Consider the following 27,983-nt stretch of genomic DNA (forward strand, 5'->3'; position numbering starts at 1 on the left):
CTACCACCAAGCCCAGCTAATTTTTGTATTTTTAGTAGAGATGGGGTTTCACCATGTTGGCCAGGCTGGTCTTGAACTCATGACCTCAAATGATCCATCCACCTTGGCCTCCCAAAGTGCTGGGATTACAGGCGTGAGCCACCGTGCCCGGCCAACTGATTCTTTATGAAGCAAATTGAGCATCTGGCCCCCAACAAGAATGCAGCTGCCTCTCAGAAAACTCAGAGTGTCGGTCCCTGACTGATAGGTCAGAGACACACAGCAAATGCAGGAATTCCTCTCTGGCAATATCCCAAGGAAGAACACAGCACATACTGTCTTCCTTAATTAGTGAAGAGAGGTCAGTGGCCACTCAGAGCTGTATGAGGAACAGCAGGGTCCTCATTCTTGGTGATCCACGTTTCTGAAAACCGCCTCCGCCAGCCCCCAGAAGCTCTTACATCCTTCAAAATGTTCATCTAAAATAGGGTCTCCGATTCACCTCCACAGGGTGGTGCTGCCCCCTCCTTAGAGGTGAGGTCAGCCGTGTCACAACGGAAGACTTGCTCCACCAGCAGGCACAGGGCTGACAACCAGCCTGGCACCCTCACCTTGGCGCTCCTCTTTTCCTCTGAGCCCTCGGTAAGGAGAAAGGCCTCATGGCCATCTGTGCCCTCTACCCGCAGGAAGCAATTGGTGGTGTGGCCAATCCCAGAGGGCAGAACTTTGTCCCAGAGCATGGCATTGATCACAGTGCTCTTCCCATTGCTCGTCCTAGAAGGAAGTAACAGCTGTCAGCAAAGCCACCAGTATCTGACCTGAATTACTTTCACAATGCAGATACCAGCCTGGAAGGCCAAAGCCCTATTCACTGCAATGTTGCCAGTGCCCAGACAGTGCTGAGAGACAAAGAGTAGGCGCTGTTTATTAAAATGAATAAACACCCCCAAGCCCAAACATCTGACATGCCCCTGGTTCATCATTTCAGATCAATCTACAAGAGGCTCACTGCGCGCTGTCTGCCCTTTGAATCGCACAGCCACCCTCAGCAACACTCATAGAGACTGTCTGTCTGTCTCCAAAGTTTAATTCAGGCCTACCTGAAACACCGACTAACCCCCAGAGTGTCTTCCTCAGTCTAAATGACCCCAGTGTTTCCTACACAGGGCATGTTTCGCTGCTTTTCTCCCATCACGCTCCTCCTTACACATGAAGCTCCACCTTGTCAGTCCCAGCTGACAACTGCCAGGCTAAAGGGAAGGTTACTTTCTCATTCTTTTTTTTTTTTATTGTTATTTGAGATGGAGTCTCACTCTGTCGCCCAGGCTGGAGTACAGTGGCACGATCTCAGCTCATCGCAACCTCCGCCTCCTGAGTTCAAGCAATTCTCCTGCCTCAGCCTCCCAAGTAGCTGGGACTACAGGCGTGTGCCACCATGCCCGGCTAATTTTTGTATTTTGAGTAGAGACAGGGTTTCACCATGTTGGCCAGGCTGGTCGCGAACTCCTGACCGCAGGTGATCTGCCTGCTTCAACCTCCCAAAGTGCTGGGATTACCGGCATGAGCCACCATGCCCAGCCTACTTTCTCATTCTTACCTATCACACCCCTTTCATGTATTCTGGTGGGGTTTTTTGTTGTTGTTGTTGTTTGTTTTTTTTGATATGGGATCTTGCTTTCTCGCCCAAGCTGGAGTGCAGTGGCGTGTGGCATGAATACAGCTCACTGCAGCCTCGACCATCAGGGCTCAATGATCCTCCCACCTCAGCCTCCCAAGTAGCTTAGACTATAGGTACCACCTATATATAGACTATAGCTGCCACCACGCCCAGCTAATTTTTAAATTTTTGGTAGAGATGGGGTCTTGCCATGTTGCTCAGGCTGGTCTCAAACTCCTGGGCTCAAGCAATTCTCCTGCCTCAGCCTCCCAGTGCTGAGATTACAGGTGTGAACCACTGCACCCCGCCATTTCTGCTTCTTGAGAATAGCTCTGCTCAGCAGACTCATCTGCTCTGAGTCTCAGAGCTTTCAACCTGTGCTAAACACAGTGTTTCTCATTCTGAGTTGAAGTTTCCCAGCCATATCACTAGAGCAGAACTACAATGACCTTACCTGCACCCAGTGAGACAGGAAGCCCACTAGCTCACCCAAGTAGGGGGTCATACCTCCCAGGTGAGGATGAAGAAATGATAGTTCAGAGGAGTAGAGGACCACATCTGAGGTTACAGTTCATCAGGGTCAAGACTCTAGGCACAGTGCCTATTCCCCAGGCTACCACTATGTGCCTAGCATACAATCTGTCTAGATGCCTTTTTTCTTGTATTAGATTTTTTTTTTTTTTTGAGATGGAGTCTCACTCTGTCACCTAGGCTGGAGTGCAGTGGCGTGATCTTGGCTCACTGCAACCTCCACCTCCCAGGTTCATGCCATTCTCCTGCCTCAGCCTCCCAAGTAGCTGGGACTACAGGCGCCCGCCACCACACCCAGCTAATTTTTTTTGTATTTTAGTACAGATGGGGTTTCACCGTGTTAGCCAGGATGGTCTCAATCTCCGGACCTTCTGATCTGCCCGCCTTGGCCTCCCAAAGTGCTGGGATTACAGGCGTGAGCCACCATGCCTGGTCATTATACAAGTTATAAATGTTTGGCATAGTACTTTGGGTACATTGTGGCTTCACAAGGGCCAGTGTTAAAACTGCTTCCATGTCAAAGCAAAGCAAACTGCCTACATATTGGTTTGTCCTGGTGGGGAATAAAAAGGATCATTGGTTCCAGTCACAGGTATAGTAAATGTGGGTACTTTAAGGTTTGGAGCACTTACAAGGCTGTGGTAGAAACAGATACCCCATGGTTATCACATGTTAAACCATGTGTATCTGTGGAATACTCAATCTCAATGTGCACACCTTTGACTACAGCTGTGGAAGTGTTCCTTTAAACAAAGTTGTGACCCATTTTAATCTGGATAAGGGCAGAAATGGTTCACACTCCATTATTTGTAAAGTTATCTGCTGTTAGCTTTCATTATTTTTGCTACACTCATTTTATTTGTATTTAAAATGTTTTAGGCAACCTAAGAACAAATGTAAAGATGCAGGAAAAATGAATACTTCATGTATATCAAGCTAGCAGTAAAACAAAACAAAAAAAAACACGTATTTAACTTATTTTTAGATTTTTTTTTTTTTTTTGAGACGGAGTCTCACTGTCGCCCAGGCTGGAGTGCAGTGGCCCGATCTCGGCTCACTGCAGGCTCCGCCTCCTGGGGTTCACACCATTCTCCTGCCCTAGCCTCCCAAGTAGCTGGGACTACAGGCGCCCGCCACCTCACCCGGCTAATTTTTTGTATTTTTTAGTAGAGATGGGGTTTCACTGTGTTAGACAGGATGGTCTCGATCTCCTGACCTCGTGATCCGCCTGCCTCGGCCTCCCAAAGTGCTGGGATTACAGGTGTGAGCCACCATGCCTGGCGTATTTTTAGATTCTTTGCTTTTGTTAATTTTTTTTTTTTGATGCTTGCCTAACATGCATGTGCTATAAAAATAGTTAACAGGGAAATAACCTGAGATGATGGCTAGCTTTGTTTAATGTCTTACGAAATTTTCATGAACAATACAAGCACAATTGTTAAGAACACGTGTATTAAATTCATGTAAGTGGAATAAAAGTTTTATGAATAGAGAAAAAAACCCAAATACTGTATGATTCCACTTACGTGAGACATCTAAAATAGTCAAATTCATAGGAACAGAAAGTAGAATGGTGGTGGCCAGGGCGAGGGACATGTGGGACAGGGAGTTATTGTTTAATGGCTATAATACAAGCTTCAGTTTTGCAAGATGAAAAAGCTCTTGAGACTGGTTGCAAATATACCTACTAGTGAATTATATGCTTAAAATGGTCAAGGTGGTAAATTTTATATTATATGCCTTTAACCTTAATTAGAAAATAAAAAAAAAATAGTCAGGCTTGATGGCATGCACCTGCAGTCCCAGCTGCTCAGGAGGCTCAGGTGGGAGGATCACCTGAGCCCAGGGAGGTCGAGGCTGTAATGAGCTTCCAGCCTGGGTGACAGAGAACCCTGTCTCAAAAATCAAATAAATAAATAAAATATAAATTAAGAGGAAAGCAATGAATTCTGAAGCATGTCCCTGCCAGCCTGGGTGACAGAGAACCCTGTCTCAAAAATCAAATAAATAAATAAAATATAAATTAAGAGGAAAGCAATGAATTCTGAAGCATGTCCCTGCCTGGAACGTTCTGTGACCTTGCGCAAAGTGCCTCCCTCCCTCCTAGCCAGGAAGAAAGAAAGGGTGGGTGCCTCAAGGACTTACCGGCCAAAAAAAGCCACTTTCATGTGCCGCCGAGCCAGCACCTCACTGATGCCTCTCACTTTGGATAGGTAACCTTTGACGTCCAGAACCTGTTCTTCTGTGGTAACGGGGTCCAGTTCTGCATTCCTGTACGTGTCTGGAGGTGGGGATTGAAAACGGGTCACCACATGGTCAGAGGAGTTCCACAGTCACAAGTCTGGAAGGGCCAGAGCGCCGGCCCTGCTTACCCTAAACGAGTCCACCTCTGGCACCCCGCAGCCGACAGGCTGAGCTCCAGATCCTCTATGGTGGCCCCACAGTGTGGGGGTTAAGAAGATGGCTCAGGAGCAACACTGCCTGTTTTTGAAGCTGGTTCTTACCACTTTCTAGCTCTGTGGCCTCAAGCAAAAGAACCTTTCTGGGTCTTAGTTTCCTTAAGCACAAAACGGAGATAACTACATTATCTACTTCATGAGACCATCGTGAGGATCAAACGAATCGAAACACAAATGCTGTGAATGGTGGCTGGTAGAAGATGAATACTTAAATGTTAACTGCCTTCCTTGTTTATTTTTTCTTAACAAATATTTACGAAGTTCTTACCACATGCCAGGCACTGTTCCTTTCACTTTTCAAATTCGTTCTCTCCTTTGGTCCTCTTTATTAACATGGCTCCGGAGTTAGTAAAAGGCAGAGCTACGATTTGAATTAGGCAGCCTGGCTCTGAAGTCCAGGCTCTTAACCACTCTGTGTCACTTCTTGAGGCCCTCCCTGCCCTGGCCCTGTTGGCCTCTTGCCACCCGCTGCCTCACGGTCTCCCTCACCATATCCCCAAACTCACCAGCTTCCTCGGCCCTCTGGCTCCACTCCCTGCTGCCCAAACCCCTTCCCCACTCTCTGAAGAACTGACACACTACACTGCCTTGGGGCAGCGTGGCTCATTCTCACTTGGCCTCCAGTCTAGCTTAGACAGCACTGCCCCCAGGAAGCCTTCTCTGACCACCCCTCTAACCTGAGTCAGGACCCCGGACCCCTTCTCTGTGTGCCCCAGCACCCTGCACTTCTCCCATCTCAGCTCTCACCTCACCATAAGGTAACTGTCCAGCTCACCTGTCTGTGTCATCTGCCTCATGAGGGCCACGCTATCTGATCCCAGCACCCAGCAGGTGCACAAATGTTTGCTACGTGAGCAGACCTTTGGATCACTGCACTGCTTTTTCCCAGTGCCCTTAACAGGCAGATGGCCAACAAATTACTCCATACAGGAGCAACTGAGTGAGATCCCACCACTGTCCTGTCTAGAACTCGCACCAGACAGGTGCTTCAGCTGGCTGGAACACAGACGGGTGTTTAGCCCCTCTGCACACTCCTGGGAACTATGAGGCTGACAGGCCCCAGCCCTGAGGACACTCCGAAAGCATCTGAAGCATGACAAGGGCCTGCCCAGTGAATTTCCCCTGCAGCCAGCGCCATGAAAGGAAGTGACCAAGTCAACAACACCCCCATCTCCCCTCCCGCTATGTCCACCGGTCACCTCTGCCCCAGATGCATCAATATTCCTCCCTTATATGGGCACCTGGGCATGGCCTTTGGAATGTCCCTCGGAGGAAGCTGGCTCTCAAGCATGTGACTACACTTAAAAGCGAGAGCCAGCAGGCCAACAAGTTCTTGTTACCTGCCCGTTAGAAACAGTCCCCAGGCAGGAACCATTCTTTCTCTGACCCAGCACAGCTCAGGATCACTCCAGCTCTTTCCCTTCCATTTAAACAACAGGGAAGGCCTCATATTTTCACACACAGAGAAATCAAAGCATGCATCACATAAACACCTGCATTACGCATGTGTTTGTCCACAACATCATCTGAGTAGGTGACTCAGAGCTTCCAAGAGGGTTAGTCTGGGCTCCCAGAGGGGAGCGGCCTGATCTACCCCATCTCTGCATGCCCAGCACCTGGCACACGGCTGGCACACCATAGCCACTGATAAACAGGCAATGAGTTGGGATTATTTCAACTACCAATCATACTACTTTAAAATTCAGATTTTAGTTCAACAAGTATTTAGGAAACACCTTCTGTGGCATCAAGCGCCATGCAAAGGGCAGGGCACAGATGAGGGCATGAAGTTGGACAGTCTCTTTCTTCAAAGGGAGCCTCGTGTAGCAGCCTGGCATGTAAAACAACAAGAAGCCAAGCTGCTCTATTTGAAAGCAGAATGGAAAGAAGGTGGCCCCCCTGAGCCAGGGGCCAACCCCCGAAGCACCACCACTGAACTTCTAGGGTTCTGCAGACTAGAATTTGAAACCACTGTTCACACCTGAGCCCCACTTTCACAAGTGAGGAAACCAAGGGCAGATAAGACTCAGTTACTGGGTCTCCACAGACAATCTCAGGACCTGGCGCCAAAGTGTCCTTCTAAAGAGGGAGCCTGAGGAAGCCAGTGCTGGAGTTGACACTCAGACGAGCGGGGCCCTGGGAACCAGTCCTTCTCTGCTGATAGACAAAGAACTAGAGGTTGGGCTCAAATTAGTAACTAGTAGAAAAGGCATAGGTGACGTGAGTTTCCTATAGTTCTGTCACCAATCTAAAAATATCAAAGAAAGGGCGCCCTAGTCAGGGATAACTGACACCCAAACAGTGCCTGGTATTAATGGCAGCCAGAACTAGGCAAAGGAAAACACGTGGGCTCCGGAGTTGGAGACACCTGGGTAAAACCCTGATCTATTACTTACAGGGTATCGGACAACTCTCAAACCTCAATTTGCTTGCCTTGTAGATGGGGATAAGATTCACCTATCTTTCATGATTAAATGAAACAAAACATGTGGACTTCTTAAAGTAATTACTAAATGGCAGTTCCCTCGTCTTCCTGGCCTCATCTCCCCAGACTCCAATTCCACATGATTTCAAGAGCAGAGCATTTCTAAGGCTATCTGGTTATGACTTCCCTGGGAGCAGAGATATACTTCCCCACCCGCAAATCCCACTAGCTAAATATCTAAACAGGTAAGAGGCGGGCCTGGCTGAGCTGGTGCCCCCTTACCTTCAAGGAAGGTGGCGCTCTCCTGGATGTAGGCCCCCAGCTGCTCAAAAATGCCATTGATCTTCTTCTTGGCAGTGACAAAGTGCTTAAGTGGGGATGCATTCACCTCAGCCATGTGTCTCTTATCTTTCTTGACTGTGACGATAGAGTTGCATCGAGAGAAGAGCAGGGACATTGCGCTGCAAGAGAAGCTAACGTGAGCGAACCCAGCAACACCTACCTCGGGACATCCTGCTAGGGAGATGGTGGAATGCTTGGGGGAGAATCAAGAATATGGGGATCTCAGGTCACTGCAACCTCCAGAACTAGAACAAAGGACGGTGAGATAAGAACAGTGTCTCAGCCCTGTAATCTCAGAACTTTGGGAGGTTGAGGCAGGTGGATCAACTGAGGTCAGGAGTTCAAGACCAGCCTGGCCAACATGGTGAAACCCCCGTCTCTACTAAAAATACAGTAATTAGCCAGGCCCAATGGCACACACCTGTAATCCCAGCTACTCGGGAGGCTGAGACAGGAGAATCGCTTGAACCTGGGAGATGGAGGCTGCAATGAACCAAGATCATGCCATTGTACTCCAGCCTGGGCGACAGGGCGAGATTTTGTCTCAAAAAATAAAACAAAATTAGCATGACACAGTGGCATGCATCTGCAGTCCTAGCTACTTGGGAGTCTGAGGTGGGAGGGTCACTTGAGCCCAGGAGTTTGGGCTGCAGTGACCTATGATCAGTCCACTGCACTCTAGCCTGGGAGACAGAGCAAGACCACATAAAAACACTATTGGTTAGGGGCCAGGTTCAGTGGCTCATACCTGTAATCCCAGCAGTTTGAGAGGCCAAGGCAGGCAGATCGCTTGAACTTAGGAGTTCGAGACCAGCCTAGGCAATGTAGGACCCCCGTCTCTATTTAAAAAAAAAAAAAAAAAAAAAAAAAACAGCCAGGCATGGTGGATTATGCCTGTAATCCCAGCACTCTGGGAGGCTGAGGCAAGTGGATCACAAGGTCAGGAGTTCAAGACCAGCCTGGCCAACATGATGAAACCCCGTCTCTACTAAAAATAAAAAAAATATAGCCGGGTGTGGTGGTGGCTGCCTATAATCCCAGCTACTTGGGAGGCTGAGGCAGAGAATTGCTTGAACCTGGGAGGCGGAGGTTGCAGTGAGCCGAGATCGCACCACTGTACTCCAGCCTGGGTGACAGAGCCAGACCAAGTCTCAACAAAGAAAAAAAAACACACACACACACACACACACACACAACTATTGGTCTATTTTAGTATAGCACAGGTGTGCTACAGAAAATTTGGAAACTGAAGGGGAAAAAAACCCATAACCCCATCATTTTGTGATAAGCAATGTTAACATTTTGTTTATTTACTTATTTATTTTTTATTTTGAGACAAGATCTCGCTGTTACCTGGGCTGGAGTGCAGTGGCACAATCACAGCTCACTGCAGCCTCAACCTCTTGGGCCCAAGCAATCCTCCCACCTCAGCCTCCTGAGTACGTGAGACCACAGGCATGCACCACCACGCCCCACTAATTTTTTTTAAATTTTTTGTAGAGACAGGGTCTTCTTATGTTGCCCAGGCTGCTCCCAAACTCTTGGGCTCCAATGATCCTCTCACTTTGGATTCCCAAAGTGTTGGGATTAAAGTGCTGGGATTAAAGGCGTGAGCCACCATGCCTAGCCAACATTTTTTTTTTTTTGAGACGGAGTCTTGCTCTATCGCTCAGGCTGGAGTGCTGTGGCATGATCTCGGCTCACTGCAACCACCACCTCCCGAGTTCAAGCTATTCTCCTGCCTCGGCCTCCCAAGCAACTGGGACTACAGGCACTCGCCACCATGCCCGGCTAATTTTTGTATTTTCAGTAGAGGTGGGGTTTCACCATGTTGGCCAGGTAGGTCTTGAACTCCTGACCTCAAATGATCCACCCACCTTGTCCTCCGAAAGTGCTGGGATTACAGGCATGAGCCACCGCGCCCGGCCCAACGTTTTGTTTAATTTTTTTTTTTTTTTTTTTTTTGAGACAGAGTCTCACTTTTGTCACCCAGGCTGGGTGCAGTGGTGCAATCTCAGCTCACTACAACCTCCACCTCCCAGGTTCAAGTGATCCTCCTGCCTCACTCAGCCTCCTGAGTAGCTCGGAGTACGGGCATGTGCCACCACACCCAGCTAATTTTTGTATTTTTTGTAGAGACAGGGCTTCACCATGTTGGCCAGGCTGGTCTCAAACTCCTGACCTCAAGTGATCCATCTGCTTCGGCCTCCCAAAGTGCTGGGAATACAGGCGTGAGCCACCGCACCCAGCCATATTATCACAGTCTATTTTTGTGTGACTGTCTCTCTTGCTCTCACTCAATCCTACATATCTTTGTAGCTTATCTTTTCATATAACAACATTTTAGAGGTCATGAGACTTGACTCCAAAGTCCTAGAGGTCTTTGGTCAAAGGTCAAAAGAGGCTGGGCATGGTGGCTCACACCTATAATCCCTGCACTTTGGGAGGCCCAGGCGGGTGGATCACTTGAGACCAGCTTGGCCAACATGGTGAAACCCCTTCTCTGCTAAAAATACAAAAATTAGCCAGGCATGGTGACAGGCACCTGTAATCCCAGCTACTCGGGAGGCTGAGGCACAAGAATTGCTTGAACCTGGGAGGTGGAAGTTGCAGTGAGCTAAGATCGCGCCATTGCACTCCAGCCTGAGCAATAGAGCAAGACTCCATCTCAAAAAAAAAAAAAAAAAGATCAAAAAGAGGCGTACACACCAGAAGGAGTGCCCAGGGTAAGACTGGGAATTCCGACCCCAAAAGTGGACCCCTGCCAGGTCCCTCAGAGGTCCCACCACGGCGAAAGCTACTTCTTGAGCAGAGCCCACCGATCCCAGGAAGTCAAAGGGCAAAGGCCCTCCTGGATGAGGGGGTGTGTGCACAGCTGACTGTGCCTGGGTCTGTCACTGCCTCCCCAGCCACCCTAATCTTACTGCTCAGTTCTCCACCCAGCAGTAAGCTCACTCTCTCTAGATTGGAAATGAGGTGTTGCTCCCCAGCAAGCACACGTGAAAAACTTCCAAATGGGGCCAAAGTATGTTGCACAAGGTCCTGAAAAGCAGAAAGAACACCCGGAAGAGGTACATGAAGACCAAATGCCAAAACGGACTTTTAGTAACTAACCATCCCAAAGAGTGGGCAGAAGACAGACCGACCCAAAGCGGGATAGGGACCCACATGTGTGCCCAAACCAACAAGTTCTTGTGCAATGTTAATGATTCCTCTGGAGACAAGGGAAGGAAGTGACCCCACTTCCGTTTCTACTTTCCTCCTCAGCATGATGCCACAGCTATGAGAGATGTTTTCTCAGCATGGAAGCCATATGTCCAGGGCTTAAAGACAGTACAGCTCTGAGAAAGGAAACTGCAAAGAAAATGCTACTCTCACTCTTCCAAAGCAGCAAAGGAGAGTGCGCTGAAATCAGGCTTGCCATGGCCTGGCAGATCAGACTGTTCGAGAAAGAGGGGATGTGGCAGGCACAAGAGGAAAGCCATCCAAAAGGAACAGAAAAGGGATCAGGGGTCAGGCACGGTGGCTCATGCCTGTAATCCCAGCACTTTGGGAGGCCGAGGCAGGCAGCTCCCCTGAGGTCAGGAGTTCAAGACCAGTCTAGCCAACATGGTGAAACCCCGTCTCTATGAAAAATACAAAAAATTAGCTGGGTGTGGTGGCGCATGCCTGTAGTCCCAGCTACTCCAGAGGCCAAGGCAGGAGAATCACTTGAACCTGGGAGGTAGAATTTGCAGTGAGCCAAGATCTCGCCACTGTACTCCAGCCTGGGTGACAGAGCGAAGTCTCTCTCTTTAAAAAAAAAAAAAAAAAAAAAAGGGATCAAGGATGGGGCATGATATAGCATTACCTATGACAGGTTTTGTAATCAGGCAGAGCTGGGTTCAAATTGTGACTACATTATTTCTGGGCTGCTTAAACTTAAGCAAGTTATTTCATCACAGAACCTTGGTTTCTTCATGTGTACAACAAACAAGACACCTACTGGAGAGAAAAACTGTCTCAAATTATCTTTTTTCTCTACTCTCACACCATAATCATCAACACAAGAGACTTCTGTGACCAAATGTGAGGGGGTTTCTTCCCCACACACCAACCAGCAGACAGCAGCTGGGTATCCTCTCATTCAGTTCCCATGCTGTCTACCTGGAGAGAGTGTCAGATCCCACAGGTTGAGGGCTCAGTCCCCAGGACTGCCCCGCCTCTCCACCACCACCCCTCAAACATACCAGTTGTAAGTCTGGGCCTCCAGAATTTCTCACCGACTGGCTTCAGGCTGGGGTTCCCATGACCCCCTCTTTGAGTTCAATTAATTTGATGGAGCAGCCTACCTAGCCCAGGGAAACACTTACTTACGTTTACCAGGTTATTATGAGGGATATCGCAAAGGATACAAATAAGGAGACGCTTAGGGCGAGGTATGGGGGAAGAGGCGTGTAGTTTCTGTGCCCTCCCTGAGCAGGCCTCTCTCTAGGAACCTCCGCGTGTTCAGCTATCCACAAGCTCCCTGAACTCTGTCCTCTTGGATTTTTATGGAAGCTTCATGACGTCAGCATTCCTTCCCCCAGGATACAGGGTCCACCCCTCTCAGGGGAGGGTTTTAAGGCCCACAATCAGAAAGGTGGGGAAAGATTAGGGTGGAAGGAGAGCAGAAGGTCAGAGGCCTGCCCCTGAGGCCTAACACACCTAACATTATATCAAAAAACCATAACAAGGGCTGTGGATAGGAGTTATGAGCCTGGATCCGTGGATGAAAACCAATATCCTAATACCACAATACCATCTAAACTGTGAGAAGACTAAAGTTGATGATGCAAGCAACATGCTTCACTACAGTAAGAGCTAAAGGTAGCTTCACATGTTATAAAACAATAACAACAAACTCTACCAGCAAGATCACAAGACTCTCTCCATGAACACCCAGCCTTCAGGAAGGGCAGAGGCAACTCCGCCAACTCACACCACACACACCACTCCCTTACCCGCTATCACGGAGATCAAAAAAAAAGGTCAGCTGGGGAAGGATCAGCGATACCCACTCCAGAAGTGACTTGCTGCAGGAAGCAAGTTCCCTGCCATCAGAAGCAGGTGCTTTTAAGTTCTGGTCAATGTTTGCAAGCCCAGGAGATATAAAACCAAAAGCATTAGTGCTCACTAACTGCAAGACTCAACAGCGTGTACACCAGTAGAAGCTTGGGAGCTCCAGGTTACAAGGTCTGCTGGGAGCTCAGCCGGTCCAGGAGCCTCCCTGCTCTCACTAACACCCAGCCTGCAGCTGCCTCCAAACCCCTGGCGTAAAACCTACTGTCAACCCCTCCAAACTCTGCCTGATTTATCTGGCTCTGCTAACTTGCAAGCTGAGATTCCACATTTGTGTTGCATGAGCTGCTTTCTGCCTGGAATCCTCCTTCCTTTTCCACCCATTTGGCATACTCCTACTGTCCTTCCAGACCCAACTCAAGTGTCACCCGCTCCATGAAGCCTCCTCTGATGCCTCATAGAGAACAAACAACATCACAGACTTCTGGTTTTTATCACATCCTGTGTTCCCCAATTATCTCAAGGCTTTGACTGCTGACTCCCTACTCCTCCAGGGTGATGCAGGGCAGCTGGGTTCCTCCTCTGCCTCTGGAAAGCCTTGATAATCTCTGCTTCACCACAGACCTCGCCACAGGCACGTGGGGACCATCCCGCAAGCATAGCCTGAGAGCCCAGCTCCAACATCAGTGACACACTAAGCGTCACACTTCAAGCTGTGACTGCCTCATAAGTGCTCTGGAGATTACTGTTTTGGGTAGTTTCTGGCAGCACTTCCCAAAGCGTGGTCCACAGTACTCGACTTGCACCCAATATCCCATGTAAAGAAGGTTCAATAGTAGAATCAATTTGTAAAACACCATATGCTAGGCCAGGCGCGGTGGCTCACGCCTGTAATCCCAGCACTCTGGGGAGGCCGAGGTGGGTAGATCACAAGGTCAGGAGTTCGAGACCATCCTGGCTAACATGGTGAAACCCCATCTCTACTAAAACTACAAAAAATTAGCCAGGCGTGGCAGCATGCACCTGTAGTACAGCTACTCGGGAGGCTGAGGCAGGAGGATAGCGTGAACCCGGGAGGCAGAGCTTGCAGTGAGCCAAGATCACGCCACTGCAAGATCGCACCACTGCACTCCAGCCTGGGTGACAGAGCAAGACTCTGTCTCAAAAAAAAAACAAAAAACAAACAAACAAAAAACACCATATGCTACCATTTCCCTCAGTGGAGCACGTGAGCACAGCAAAAGAGTTTGGGAAGGAAGCCTTGTTGTAAAGACACTAGTTTAACTGTGTTGAATTCAGCATTTCACAAATATATTCAATGAAAAAACCCTTCTGTGTAATAGCTTTTAAAATCCCGAGGATCACACTTTAGGGAAAAGCCCATTCTTTCTGGTACTCTCCTGCCCCTACCCCCAAAAAGTGCCAGGGGCACAGTATTAATAAATATTAACCTAAGACCAGAAATGAACCCAGTTCTAAATGGAAACTGCTATTAGCCCTCCAAGGTGGTCAACAGCTTTGCCTCAACCTAGGCTATTAGTTGAGGAGTATTAGGTATCTTGGGTGTAGAGACAGCAGTAGCAAAATTCACTGCAAGGTGTGTTTGGATCCCAAGCACAGTCCCTGAATCCACACCACCTCCTTACCCAGTGTTATGTACAGCAACTCCTAGCAGGGAAAATAAAATGGATCCACGGATCGTCTGCTGGCACAACTGGAAAAGAGAAGCTGAGAAATCGAAACAAAAAGAGTATACAGGGTAAAGGGGACAGAGCAGAGTCTTAGAAGAGCAGTGACAAGGAGCCAACCTGTGCTGGGCCAAGATGGGGAAGAGCCAGCACAGCAGAGAAGACCAAATGAGGGAGACAGAGACTAATTCTTCAGGGACCCCAAGAGATCCCAGCCACTTCTGAACTGTCAACTTTTAAACAGGCTCTCTAAGCAACCAGCGAAATCCTTCACGGAAGTAAAGAGATACGGTAGTTTTTCAACACAAGTTAGAAAGCTGTGGCTCTATACAAAGAGGATGCCATCCAAGAGACTTGCCACCAGAGGTCCAGGAGAGCACACCCCTGTCCACTCAGCTCAAATCCAGGGTGCCAGAAGTCACAGCTACTACTTACTTTTTTGGATGGTGAGAGATCTTCACAGGGCAGGCATCATGGACATGGCTGAAGTCCAAAAGACAAAAAGATTCTGAGTTCTCTTCTGTCCTGTCTCAGGTTGAGGTTGGCTATTGATTGACTGTGTTGACTCCACCAGTCCTGACTTATTAGAAAAGAAAAGGGAGATGGATCAGGTGTCCAAAAAAAAAAAATCCACTGGTGTACAAAACATGTCTAATCAGGTTTCAAGCCAAACAAACTCATCCCTGAGGGAAGCTTACTCATTGAGGTATTGGGGAGTTGCGCTGGCATGTGAGGAAGTGCCCTGGGGAAAAAAACGCAGAGGTGTGGGACCAATCCTGGCTGTGCACACGTATTCCGCCATGTGCGGGTTTGAGGCACCACGGAGGTCCCTGCAGGAGCCCTGGGAAAGGTACATCCAGAGAGGGGAGAAGAGGACAGAGCAAAACTAGGAACAAAACTGGGCTTGAGGACTGTGGAACAGCTGACTATTGAGGAACAGAAGAACTGACTGAAAGCCAATGTGTTCAGCTACTATAAAGTATCTCACTTAATTCTCTATTCCATGGGACAGAGGGCTGGAATACTTGAAGATTTATAGACTGTTAGTCAATTGTCTAAGCTGGGATCTGAAATATTAGCTCCCTTTGACTCCAAAGCTCCTGGAGTGCAGCAGCGCGATCTCGGCTCAACCTCCACCTCCCGGGTTCAAGCGATTCTCCTGCCTCAGCCTCCTGAGTAGATGGGATTACAGGCGTGTGCCAGCAAGCCCGGCTAGTTTTTGGTTTTAGCACAGACGGGGTTTCACCATGTTGGCCAGGCTGGTCTCGAACTCCTGACCTCAGGTGATCCGCCCGCCTCAGCCTCCCAAAGTGCTGGGATTACAGGTGTGATCCACTGCGACCGGCCTCCTTTCTTTTTTAACTACATTGAGCTGCCTTCCTCCCCCAAGCCCCAAACCTTGGGACACCAGAGGCGGATAACCAGAGCCCGATAACCAGAGCCCTTTTCTGGGTAGAAGAGAGATAACCAGAGCCCTTTTCTGGGTAGAAGAGAGAGAGAGATGATTGAGAATTTAAAGAGGGCAATGAAGGATTACGAGAGGGGGTAACGGGCAGTTCTGCCTTCGTGCGTCTTAACAGCTATTTATTCAACATTTTCTGTGTGCCTTCTCTGTGTGTGTCAGGCGCCACGTTAGAAATGGATAAGAAACAGTCCTGCCCTCCAGGGCCTTATAGTCCGGTGAGAAGTCATACAAGTAAACAGGGTTGAACGAGAGGGCAGTAACTGCCCAAAGTGGGGATGGCAGGGCGCTCCCGCGGTGAACGTGGACACCTATCAGGTGCTGAGTAAATGCTAGCAAAATGAAGACAGGATGAAAAATAGAGAATGGGGCAGGGGTAGAACATGGCCGTGAAGGGTGGAAAGGCGGGGGCGATGAGAAGCTACAGGGGACCCCACCGCCAGTCCCAGGTCCCGTGGCCCGCCCCCTCCTCTCAGGGCCGGGGAGGGCCCGGCGGCGAGGCCGGAGAGTGGGGACCCCCGCTTGACTGCATCCCAGACCCCCGTGGCCCCAGAATCCCGTCGGCCCACGCCGAGCTGCTCAGGACTCGCCGGGCCGGGCCGGGCCAGTCCCCGCCACCCCGGCTTGCTCGCCCTCTCACCTTCACCTTCCCGGCCTCGCGGCGGCCATCACACTCACTACGTCACCAGCGAGCGCCACCCCGGGGGGAGGCGGGAGGAGGGAAGTGGATAAGCGCGTCACCAGTCGCCTCAGATTGCCCCTCGACCCGGGTGAGCTGGTGGACCCTGAGCCCAGCCGGCTCGCCCCGCCTACTCCTTACGCCTCTGCTGCCCCGCGACTCGGCGCTTCGAGCGGCGCCTCAGCGCGCCACTCCTCCGCCGGCGCGTCCCAAGCGGACGACGCAGAGGCTCGGACTCCCACTGCATCATGGGGGCTGTAGTTCCGGTGGGCGTCGGCCGGAGCTGGGGGGCGGGGCAAAGCGGGGCGGAGCCTCAAGCTGTCAAGGGGCGAAAAACCAGGGGCGTGGAGTAGAGGTTCCCGCTTTTTCGCCGGTTGTCCTAGAGCCTGACCCTGGGGCCTCTGCCAGCTCTGGAATCCAGATTTGCATTCTGTAATCTTAGAGGAGTGTTCTCTAGAGGGCCAGGCCTAGGGTGAAGTGACTCATCGGGCAGACAGAAGCGAGCATGGGCCTGCTGCCCTTCAGTCGCCTTTGAGGAAAGAAGAGCAGCAACAACGGGGAATCAATGCCAGTGACTGAACTGCGTCTCTAACATCCACCGCTGTGTTTAACGTCCACAGCAGTCCCAGGAGACGGAGAGGAGAGGTTACCCAAGCTCACATGGTTACCCAGATCACCGGGCCCCAGTGATGCGGCAGACACTACTAGGAAACCGCAGCAAACAGATCCCTTGCAGGACTTGCCCTCCGCAGGGAAGGCTCCAAGCCTGAGCGCGCCAGAACAGTAGGCACTAGCCACGTGTGGCTCTCGAGTCCTGAGCCAGTGCAAACGGAGATGCGCTATAAGACTTAGGACAAAAAAGGCTGTTAAACTATCTCAATTTTTAGGGAAAAAAAATATCGACCGGGCGCGGTGGCTCAAGCCTGTAATTCCAGCATTTTAGGAGGGCGAGGCGGGTGGATCGCTTGAGGTCGGGAGTTCAAGACCAGCCTGGCCAACATGGTGAAACCCCGTCTGTACTAAAAATACAAAAATTAGCCAGGCATGATAGTGCACTCGGGAGGAAGAGGCAGGAGAATCGCTTGAACACGGGCGGTGGAGGTTGCAGTGAGCCGAGATCATGCCACTGCACTCCAGCCTGGGCAACAGAGACTCCGTCTCAAAAAAGAAAAAAAAAAATCTATCTTTGAGCCAGAGTCTCACTCTGTCACTCAAGCTGGAGTGCAGTGGTGCAATCACGGCTCACTGCAGCCTCGAACTCCTGGGCTCAAGTAATCCTCCCACCTCACTCAGCCTCCCAAGTAGCTGACCACAGATGCTGCAGCCATGCCTAGTATTTATCTTTTGTAGACATGGGGAAGCATTTCACTTTGTTACCCAGACTGGTCTCCTGAACTCCTGGACTCCTGGAGTCAAGCAATCTTCTCCTGCCTCGGCTTCCCAAAATGCGGGGTTACAGGTACCTGCCACAGTGCAGGGCTATTAGCCCATTACTATTTATATGCTGATTACATGTTGAAGTGATAATATTTTGGGTCATTTGGGTTAAATACATTACTAAGATTAATTGTACCTGTTTCTTTTTAAAAATGTGGCTACTAGAAAATTTAAAATTACATAAGTAGCTTGCATTTGTGGGTCAAACTGTAATTCTGTGGGATGGTGCTGCTCTATAACCATGGTAGAACAACCTCAATTTATTGCCACAAACAACCTCAAGAGGCAAATCAGTACTCTGATATAGAAATGACTGGTTTATCAGTCTCATGAGGATGGCCAAAGGGAGCTGTCCTGCCCACACTGCCCTCTGAGTAGCCTAGTGTCCCGCAGGTCTGACTGAGGACTGTGGGGCCACAAGCAGACTCAGCCTCAGGGTGTAGACAGGGCCCTGTCTGGGATGTAGCATGCCTTGGGGCCTCAGCTGCTAGCTGCCTGGTACTGGGTCGGATTGTTTCCTCCTCCACAATCTCTGGACTCTCTAAGGAGAGGAACTCTAAATTCCACTTCCATTCTCTGAGGGCAGGAACTATAAATTCCATTTCCTCTTTTTTTTTTTTTTGAGACAGAGTCTCGCTCTCACTCTGTTGCCCAGACTGGAGCGCAGTGGCACCATCTTGGCTCACCGCAACCTCCGCCTCAGGCAATTCTCCCGCCTCAGTCTCCCCACTAGCTGGGATTACAGGCGTGCACCACCATGCCTGGCTAATTTTTGTATTTTTAGTAGAGATGGGGTTTCACCATGTTGGCCAGGCTGGTCTCAAACTCCTGACCTCAGGTGACCCACCCGCCTCAGCCTCCCAAAGTGCTGGGATTACAGGTGTGAGCCACCACGCCCAGCCTTCCTTTTCCTTCTTTAGCAGAATCTTGCCCAAGTCAGGTGAAAGCCTGGATGTTCTCTCTCCTAAACATCTCCCCTGCCCACTCCCTCCTCTTCCCTAAATTTCCCTGCAAGCGTTGGTCTAGGTCCTGGTCACTTGCCTGGACTGCTGTAGGAACCTCTGAATCCATTCCCAGCCATTTAGTCTTGTACTCTGCCCAGCAGCTGGGCTTCATCTCTGAAACACATCTGCAAACTTGCCCAGCAAGTAGAGGAAATCTCACAGTTTGGAGATATGTTTCAACCCATTAACATGTGTTTCTTATTGAGATGGCTGAATCCTCGTTTCAACCCTCGGGATGACAAAACTCCTAGCAGTGCTGAGTGTTACTGGGAATGGGTGCAGAGCACACTGATGTACAACTCCAGGAGACCTTTCTTTCTTACGTTTTGTTTTTGTTTTTTTTTAAGACAAGAGTCTTGCTCTCTCACCCAGGCTGGAGTGCAGTGGCGCAATCTCAGCTCACTACAACCTCTGCCTCCCGGGTTCAAGCGATTCTCGTGCTGCAGCCTCCTGAGTAGTTGGGATTACAGGCATGTGCCATAAAGCCCACCTTATTTTTGTATTTTTAATAGAGACAGGGTTTTGCCATGTTGGCCATGCTGGTTGAGAATTCCTGGCCTCAAGTGATCCTCCCACCTCAGCCTCCAAAACGCTGGGATTACAGGTATGAGCCACTGCACCCGGTCCATATTACTTTTTGTTGTTGTTGTTGTTGACAGGTTCTTGCTCTGTCACCCACGCTGGAGTGTAGTGGTGCAATCTTGGCTCACTGCAACCTCCACCTCCCAGGTTCAAGTGATTCTCCCAGCTCAGCCTCCCAAGTAGCTGGGATTACAGGCACCTGCCACCACACCTGGCTAATTTTTGTATTTTTTTTGTAGAGATGGGGGTTTTGCCCTGTTGGCCAGGCTGGTCTCAAACTCTTGACCACAAGTGATCCACCCACCTCAGCCTCCCAAAGTACTGGGATTACAGATGTGAGCCACAGCATCCGGCCCCCCATGTTACCTATTTTGTTTGACTTTTTCATGGTGAAGATGCGTTTGTAATCAGAAAAAAGTTAACAGTTAAAAACAACCCTATGCCGGGCACAGTGGCTCACACCTGTAATCCCAGCACTTTGGGAGGCCGAGGCAAGTGGATCATCTGAGGTCAGGAGTTCGAGACCACTGTGGCCAACATGGTAAAACCCCATCTCTACTAAAAATACAAAAACTAGCTGGGCGTGGTGGCGGGTGCCTGTAATCCCAGCTACTCGGGAAGCTGAGGCGCGAGAATTGCTTGAACCCGGGAGGCAGAGGTTGCAGTGAGCCGAGATCATGCCATTGCACTCCAGGCTGGGCGACAGAGTGAGACTCCATCTCAAAAACAAAAACAAAAATAACCCTAACATACACAAACACACACACAGGCTTGTGTCGGCACAAACCAGCTCAAAAACATTCAAAAAACAGATTAGACATGGTGGCTTTCAGAGAGAGGAACTGAGCAGCTGGAGGGAAAAGGATGAGAGAAAGATTAAGATTTGTGCTGTTTGAATTTACAATGAGTCAATTTTGAAACTGAAAAGACTCAAAAATCTTTTTTTTTTTTAATTGAGATGGAGTCTTGCTCTGTCACCCAGACTGGAGTGCAGTGGCCCAATCTTGGCTCACTGCAACCTCCGCCACCTGGGTTCAAGCGATTCTCCCGCCTCAGCCTCCCGAGTAGCTGGGATTACAGGCGCATGCCAACACAACCGGCTGATTTTTTTATATTATTAGTAGAGACAGAGTTTCGCCACGTTGCCCAGGCTGGTCTCAAACTCCTGACCTCAGGTAATCCGCCTGCCTCAGCCTAAGTGCTGGGATTACAGGTGTGAGCCACTGTGCCTGGCCTCAAAAATCTTTTTTAAAAGACTTTCAGGCCTGGAATGGTGGCTCACGCCTGTAATCCCAGTACTTTGGGAGGCCAAGGCGGATGGATCACCTGAGGTCAGGAGTTCGAGACCAGCCTGGCCAACACGGTGAAATGAAACCCCGTTTCTACAAAAAATACAAAAATGTGTCGGGCATGGATACCTATAATCCCAGCTACTCAGGAGGTCAAGAGGCTAGCATGACCTTTCTTAAAGGCTCTAAAAAGAGGGCTCTTGGCCGGGCACGGTGGCTCATGCCTGTAATCCCAGCACTTTGGGAGGCCGAGGTGGGTGGATCATCTGAGGTCAGGAGTTCAAGACCAGCCAGACCAACCTGGTGAAACCCTTTCTTTAATAAAAAAACAAAAATTAGCCAGGCGTGGTGATGGGTGCCTGTAGCCCAGCTACTCGGAAGGCTGAGGCAGGAGAATTACTTGAACCCAGGAGGCAGGGGTTGCAGAAAGCGGGGATCGTGTCATTGCACTCCAGCCTGGAAGACAGAGTGAGACTCTTAAAAAAAAAAAAAAAAAAAAAAAAGAGGGCTCTTAAAACCTCTCCCTGCAGACACTCACACCAAGACACACACACACCCACTCGCCCTGAGCATCTTCCCTTCAGTGGTTTAAATGACCTTTAATAGAAACTCTCCAGTTTCTGATGGTCTGTCCCTCTCTTCAGAGGCATCCAGGACAGGGTGACCCAGTGTGGTGTGTGGACCTGTCACTCCCCTCCCCACAGGCAAGTAGAAGATCGAGCTGTGCACAGATGCCTCTTCTGTCTCCCAAGAGGTTCTCTGGAGTCGCTGTCTCCAGGGGACTATGGTTTGCTCTCATGACCAGCCATGGAGGCAGAAGTCCCAGACTCAGGGCAGCCCTTGGAGTCTGATCCAGGTGTCTTTACCCCAAAACTTGAAGCAGAAGTCCCTGGTGCAACACCTGTGCCTGGGAGAAGCTCTGGCCGTGGCTTCTCACCCAGACAGTCTTTCTGGGCAACTTGGGGAAGCCCCTGTTCTGCTCAAGTCTCACCCCATGGAAGAGGTGGGGGAAGGGGGCCTTGGTTTTTCAGGAAGACAGGTTGGAGAGCACGAGTCACTACAAAGCAGTAAAAGTGAATGGTGTCTCCAGGGGCTGGGTCCAGAGCACCACGGAGAGCCCCAGCCATGGAGGTGTGTTCCGCCTCTGGCCTGCAGGAATCTCTTTGAATCTCTTTGATTGGTGGCTCCAAGAGCAATGGGAAGTCAAGAGCCAGGAGGCTGGACTGGGTTCCCTGGGACCCCGAGGTCCCAGAGGCTGCTGGGCAGTGGTTGTCGGCAAAGAAGAAAGGTCCAAGAGGGTCAGGCCTGGCCAATTAGGGATCGACGAAGGAGACTGCGATGTAGCGGGTGCCCCTGGTGGTGGGGAGCCCCTCGTGGTAATGCGTGAGTCGTCCAGGGTGCATGAGGGTCCAGCCCTTCCTCGGGGCTCGGACGGAACAGTTGTAGCGCAGGAACCGACAGCCCCCACCCTGGGAGACAGAAAGCATCAGTGGCCTTTCCCCACCGCCCCGTGCCCGTCTGCTCTCCCGTCATGATCTCCTGTCATGGCCAAGTGGCCCTCAGCACTGCCTGCCTGGGGATGCCTTCTGGAGTGACAGCCACAAGCGCTGCTAAGGAAGACACTAAATGAAGAGTAGTGGCCAGGAGTGGTGGCTCACACCTGTAATCCCAGCACTTTGGCAGGCCAAGGCGGGTGGACCACCTGAGGTCAGGAGTTCAAGACCAGCATGGCCAACATGGTGAGACCCCATCTCTACTAAAAATACAAAAACCAGCTGGGCGTAGCAGCGTACGCCTGTAATCCCAGCTATTCGGGAGGCTGAGACAGAATCACTTGAACCCAGGAGGCAGTGAGCCGAGATCGCGCCACTGTACTCCAGCCTGGGCAACAGAATGAGACTGTCTCAAAAAAAAAAAAAAAAAAACAAAGAGTAAGTGATCAAGAGCTCTGGCCTTGGAGTCAGGCAGCCCTGGGCAGACATCACCTCCACTCTTTACTAACTGTGACCAACCTGAGCTTCAGTTTCCCCTTCTATAAAATGAGGGTTAAACAGAACAGGGTAGTGAGAATTAAATGAGATGTTACAATTGAGAGCTGAGGATCAAGCTTCCCAACCTCACCACTATAGACACTTTGCTGTGGAAGGCTGTCCCAGGCATCTCTGACTTCTACCCACTAGATGCCAGTAGCCCCTCATAGTTGTAAAAACCAATTATGTCTCCAGGTACTGCCAATGTCCCTTGCAGGCCACAGTTGCTCCTGGTTGAGAATCTTTGGATTAGGGATGCCTGATATGTTTGTTGTAAGCTCTCAAAAAATTATAGCTCCAGCCTGGGCAACATAGTGAAACCCCATCTCTAAAAGCAAGAAAAAAATTAGCTGGGCATGGTGGCACACGCCTGTGGTCCCAACTACTTGGGGGGCTGAGGTGGGAGGATTGCTTGGGCCCAGGAGGTTGAGGCTGCAGTGAACTGTGATCATGCCACTACACTCCAGCCTGGGTGACAGAGCAAGACCTGTCTCAAAAAAAAAAAAAAAAAGATTATAGCTGTTTTTATGAGTGTTCTTCACAGCACCCAGCCCAGGGCTAAGTTCAAAAAACCTCTTTTTGTTTTTTTTTGGAGACAGAGTCTCGCTCTGTTGCCCAGGCTGGAGTGCAGTGGCACGATCTCGGCTCACTGCAACCTCCACCTCTTGGGTTCAAGAGATTCTCATGCCTCAGCCTTCTGGGTAGCTAAGATTACAGGCGTGTGCTACCACGCCCAGCTAATTTTTCTATTTTTAGTAGAAATGGGGTTTCGCCATGTTGGCCAGGCTGGTCTCAAACTCCTGGCCCCAAGTGATCTGCCTGCCTTGGCCTCCCAAACTGCTGGGATTGCAGGCATCAGCCACCATGCCGAGCCCAAAAATCTCTTAAAATAGTAGCTTAAGAGCCTGGCCCCTCCTCCTGCTAGACTGTGAAGCCTTCCAGGAAGCCCTCCCACAGACCCACATCCTTTTTTTTCTGGTTCTCTGGCACTGGTTACCTGGGGCCCCTCTGCCTCAACCACCCTGAAGGCTCTCCCCAGCCAGCCCTCCTCATCCCCATTGCCGGCCCCTTGACCCCGGCTGGCTCCTGCTCACCTCGTAATCTACCCCGACTCGGTTCAGGGCGATGTTGATGGTGAAGGTGGAGGCATCATGGTGTGGCATCAGTGAGGGCTGCTCATCAGGCTTGTAGCGGACGACAAAGGCCAGGTCAAACTGGGCCTGTACCAAGGCAGGGGGACAAGAGAGCCTGTGTTAGTTAAGGAGGACACAAAGGCCAGGAGAGGCGGGTGCACACATGGGGCCTGGTCTGGCCTGCTGCAGGTCAGCTTACAGGGGCCAGGTCTACATGGGGCTCTATGCTCCAGTGCCTGCAACTACCTGGCACAGAAAAGGTTCTCAACAAAAATGTATGGACAGAGGGGAGAGAGGGAGGGAAGGAAGAGAACGGAGGGGAAGGAAGAAAGGAAGGGAGGGAGGGAGGAAGGGAGGAAAAGGGAAGAGAAGAAATGAAAGGGAAGAGAAGAAATGAAAGGGAAGGAGGCCGGACATGGTACTCACGCCTGTAATTCCAGCACTTTGGGAGGCCAAGGTGGGTGGATCACCTGAGGTCAGGAGTTTGAGACCAGCCTGGCCAACATGGTGAAACCCCATCTCTACTGAAATTACAAAAAATTAGCTAGACATGGTGGTGGGCGTCTGTAATCGCAGCTACTTGGGAGGCTGAGGCAGGAGAATCGCTTGAATCTGGGAGGCGGAGATTGTAGTGAGCCAAGATTGCGCCACTGCACTCCAGCCTGGGTGACAAGTGCGAAAGAAAAGAAAGAAAAAGAGAGAGAGAAAGAGAGAGAGAAAGAAAGAGAGAGAGAGAGAGAGGAAGGAAGGAAGGGAAGAAAGGAACGAAGGAATGAATGAAAAGACAAAGACAAAGGGGGGCATCCAATCCTCACAACCCTTTCTGGCAACTCTCCAGGCTGGATTCCCTGAGGCAGGACCCAGGCACGCCATGGGCAGGTATCTGGAGAAACCAGAGACCAAGGAAGGAACTGAGTGAGGACTGGAGAAAGCCAAGGTAGCAGTGGACAGACACATGAGTGATAGCACTGGAAAGAATTGTGAGAATTAACCGAGGCCAGCCAGGTAATTGTTTCCAGGGAACCACAGTAAGCATTCAAGGGATGAATGACAACTGTCAGTAACAGGAGTTCAGGGTTTTCCTCACTATTGGAAGAAGGCTGCTTCGGACGAAGCAGGGCCCAGGCGTGGGGCACAGGCTTGTGGCTAGGGAGGGAGTGGGCACGCTGGCCGGCTAAGGTGGGCAGGGGTGCTTTTTTGGTGGGCTGGTATAGGAGCCACTGAGGCAGGGTTAATGACAAGGAAGAAAGATTCAAAAGGGCTGAGGTCGGCCAGGCACGGTGGCTCATGCCTGCAATCCCAGCACTTTTGGAGGCAGAGGTGGGCGGATTACTTGAGGTCAGGAATTTGAGACCAGCCTGGCCAACATGGTGAAACCCTGTCTCTACAAAAAATACAAAAATTAGCCAGGCGTGGTGGCAGGTGCCTGTAATCCCAGCTACTCATGAGGCTGAGTGAGACTCCAGCTCAGGCTAGAGGCCAACTAGCCGGCCCTAGAGGCCCAGCCCAGCACCCTGTCTTCCCACACGCTACTAGACGGAGGGGGTGTGTGCGGTGAGACCTCACTCCTGCCTGGGGACCAAATACCCAGGCCTCTCCCATAAGCTGGGATGTTCCTCCACCCCTACTCCAACCCAACCCCTTCCCCAGCCCCTCCCCTTGCCAGACTCTCCAGCCCCCACCCACCCCTGGCCCTTCCACCCAAGCCCCCCACTCCACCCTACCCCTCCCACCCCATCCCCCTGCCCCACACTGGCCTCCACCTCCCCACCAACTCCTGCCCCTTCCAGTCTCTCCACTCCCTCACCCCTGCCCCCCCGCCCCTCTAGGCTTTCCACCCCCACTCACCCCTGCCCCTCCCATGCTCCCTACTCCTCCCCACCCCTCCCAGCTTCTCTACCACTTCCCACCCCACCCCTGCTCTTCCCAACCCCATCCCCACCCCTCAGTCCCTCTACCTCATGCCCCACCCTTGCCCCTCCCACGCTCCCCACACCCCCACTCCACCTCGGCCCCTCCCAGTTTCTCCACCTCCCACCCTACCCCCACCAGTCCCAGCCACTCCACTGACACCCCACCCAACTGTCCCCGCATCCTGGCTATGCCCCAGGCTTGCCCACCCTGGTGTAGTAGCCGGGGTAGAGCTTCTCCGTCATGGGCGCAATGTACTCCAGCAGGAATTTGTGCCACTCCCGCTCAAAGCCGATCTGGTTCATGTGGATGTCAATAGTAGGCACGTTCTCGTAGCCACCCTGGATGCGGTTGTCCTGGAGGTGACCGAGGGGAATGTTTAGGCAGAATTCTAGGATGGCCCCCAGGCTCTGTCTACTCCCCTCTCTTACACCCAGGAATGTGACCGGACCACATTACATGACAAAACTGAACAGGCTTTGCAGATACAATTAAGGCCCCTAATCAGTTGACTTTGGGTTAATCAAAAGGGAGATTATCCTGGGGGGGCCTGACCTACTAGGTGAGTCATCTGCAGGAAGACCTTATTTTTTGAGACAGGGTATCCCTCTGCTGCACAGGTAAGAGCGCAGTGGCGCAACTTCAGCTCACTGCAGCCTCAACCTTCCAGGCCTAAGTGATCCTCCCACCTCACCCTCCCGTGTAGCTGGGACTACAGGCACGCATCATCACACCCAATTTTATTTTTATTATTTTTATTTTTGTGTGTGTGTGACGGAGTCTCACTCTGTTGCCCAGGCTGGAGTGCAACGGCGTCATTTTAGCTCACTGCAACCTCCACCGCCTGAGTTCAAGTGATTCTCCTGCCTCAGCCTCCCGAGTAGCTGGGATTACAGGCGTGCGCCACCATGCCTGGCTAATTTTTTTTTTTTTTTTTGTATTTTTAGTAGAGATGGGGTTTCATCATGTTGGCCAGGCTGGTCTCGAACTCCTGACCTCAGGTGATCTGCCCACCTCGGCCTCCCAAAGTGCTGGGATTACAGGCGCGAGCCATGCACCCAGCCACTAATTTTATTCTTTGTAGAGATAAGGTCTCACTATGTTGCCCAGGCTGGTCTTAAACCCCTGGGCTCAAGCGATCCTCCCGCCTCAGCCTCCCAAAGTGTTGGGATTATAGGCGTGAACCACTGTGCCTGGCTAAAGGAGGATCTTGAAGAGAGATTCTGTCTCTTGCTGGCCTTGAAGAAGCAAGTTAAGTTCTACAGCTGCAGGGGAATGAATTCTGCAAAAACCAAGTGAGTTTGGAATGGAACCTGGGCCTCAGATGAGACCCCAACCCCAGCTGACACCTCAATGACCCAGCTAAACTGGGCCCACATTCCTGACCCACAGAAACCAAGAGATAACACACGGGTGTTATTCTGAGCCACAGTCATTTGTTACAGAGCACTGAAAACTGGTTCCAGGGCCAGAGTCAGCTGGGGTCCAAGGTCTGGCCCTGTCATTGGAGGACAAGCATCAGCCAGCCCCCAGAATGCACAGGCTAGTCCAGTTCCTGGCTTCTGGAGATCAGCTCAGCAACCAAAGCATGTGGATTAGGAAGATAACCAGAACTTCAGGTTAGTCCAGTTGCCAGGTCAGAGGTTGGCACACAGGTCCAGGGTCTCATGTGCCTTTAAAAATGGTGCCTTAAACTTGGGAACACACATTTCTGTTAAACAACTTAGAAAATGAGGCCAGGCACGGTGGCTCACGCCTGTAATCCCAGCACTTTGGGAGGCCAAGGTGGGTGGATCACCGGAGGTCAGAAGTTTCAGACCAGCCTCACAAACACGGTGAAACCCCTGTCTCTACTAAAAATACAAAATTAGCCAGGCGTAGTGGTGGGTACCTGTAATCCTAGCTACTCAGGAGGCTGAGGCAGGAGAATCACTTGAACCCAGGAGGCGGAGGTTGCAGTGAGCTGAGATTGTGCCATTGCACTCCACCTGGGTGACGAGCAAAACTCCGTCTCAAAAAAAAAAAAAAAAAAAAAAAAAAAATTAGGCATGGTGGCCAGCACCTGTAATCCCAGCTACTTGTGAAGCTGAGGCAAGAGAATCGCTTGAACTCAGGAGGCAGAGGTTTCAGTGAGCCGAGATCGCACCACTGCACCACTGCACCACTGCACTCCAGCCTGGGTGACAGAGCGAGGCTCCACTTCACCAAAAAAAAAAAAAAAAAGGACGTAGAAAATGAGAGGTGGGGTGCCCGGTGCGGTGGCTCATGCCTGTAATCCCACCACTTTGGGAGGGTGAGGCGGGTGGATCACATGAGGTCAGGAGTTCGAGACCAG

At 50.8% G+C, this 27,983-nt stretch overlaps 2 protein-coding genes across 7 annotated transcripts in view; both read right to left on the reverse strand.

The window, feature by feature from the left end:
• The window catches only part of MFN2 (mitofusin 2), a 33,234-nt gene extending 16,707 nt beyond the window's left edge, over positions 1-16,527 (reverse strand). Inside the window, exons 1-6 of one of the 5 annotated variants that reach the window (XM_016954183.4) lie at positions 16,224-16,484; positions 14,557-14,701; positions 14,080-14,161; positions 7,334-7,512; positions 4,313-4,448; positions 591-753 (exon numbers count right to left, since the gene is read on the reverse strand). In XM_016954183.4, the coding sequence (XP_016809672.1) occupies positions 591-753; positions 4,313-4,448; positions 7,334-7,508 (474 nt within the window). In that variant the 5' untranslated portion in view covers positions 7,509-7,512; positions 14,080-14,161; positions 14,557-14,701; positions 16,224-16,484. Of the gene's footprint in view, positions 1-590; positions 754-4,312; positions 4,449-5,401; positions 5,478-7,333; positions 7,513-14,079; positions 14,162-14,556; positions 14,702-16,223 lie in introns of those variants that run through there. The other 4 variants (XM_063786079.1, XM_514395.8, XM_009448409.5 and 1 more) reach the window with 4 other exon arrangements.
• A 4,631-nt stretch (positions 16,528-21,158) lies between these two features.
• PLOD1 (procollagen-lysine,2-oxoglutarate 5-dioxygenase 1) overlaps positions 21,159-27,983 on the reverse strand; it is a 41,306-nt gene continuing 34,481 nt past the window's right edge. For both annotated transcript variants that reach the window (XM_001142788.8, XM_016954160.4), the window contains 3 exons: positions 25,858-26,004; positions 23,699-23,824; positions 21,159-22,043 (listed from right to left, as the gene is read on the reverse strand). In XM_001142788.8, the coding sequence (XP_001142788.3) occupies positions 21,888-22,043; positions 23,699-23,824; positions 25,858-26,004 (429 nt within the window). In that variant the 3' untranslated portion in view covers positions 21,159-21,887. The remainder of the gene's footprint in view (positions 22,044-23,698; positions 23,825-25,857; positions 26,005-27,983) is intronic.

Source organism: Pan troglodytes, chromosome 1 (assembly GCF_028858775.2).
Source record: "Pan troglodytes isolate AG18354 chromosome 1, NHGRI_mPanTro3-v2.0_pri, whole genome shotgun sequence".
NCBI lineage: Eukaryota > Metazoa > Chordata > Mammalia > Primates > Hominidae > Pan > Pan troglodytes.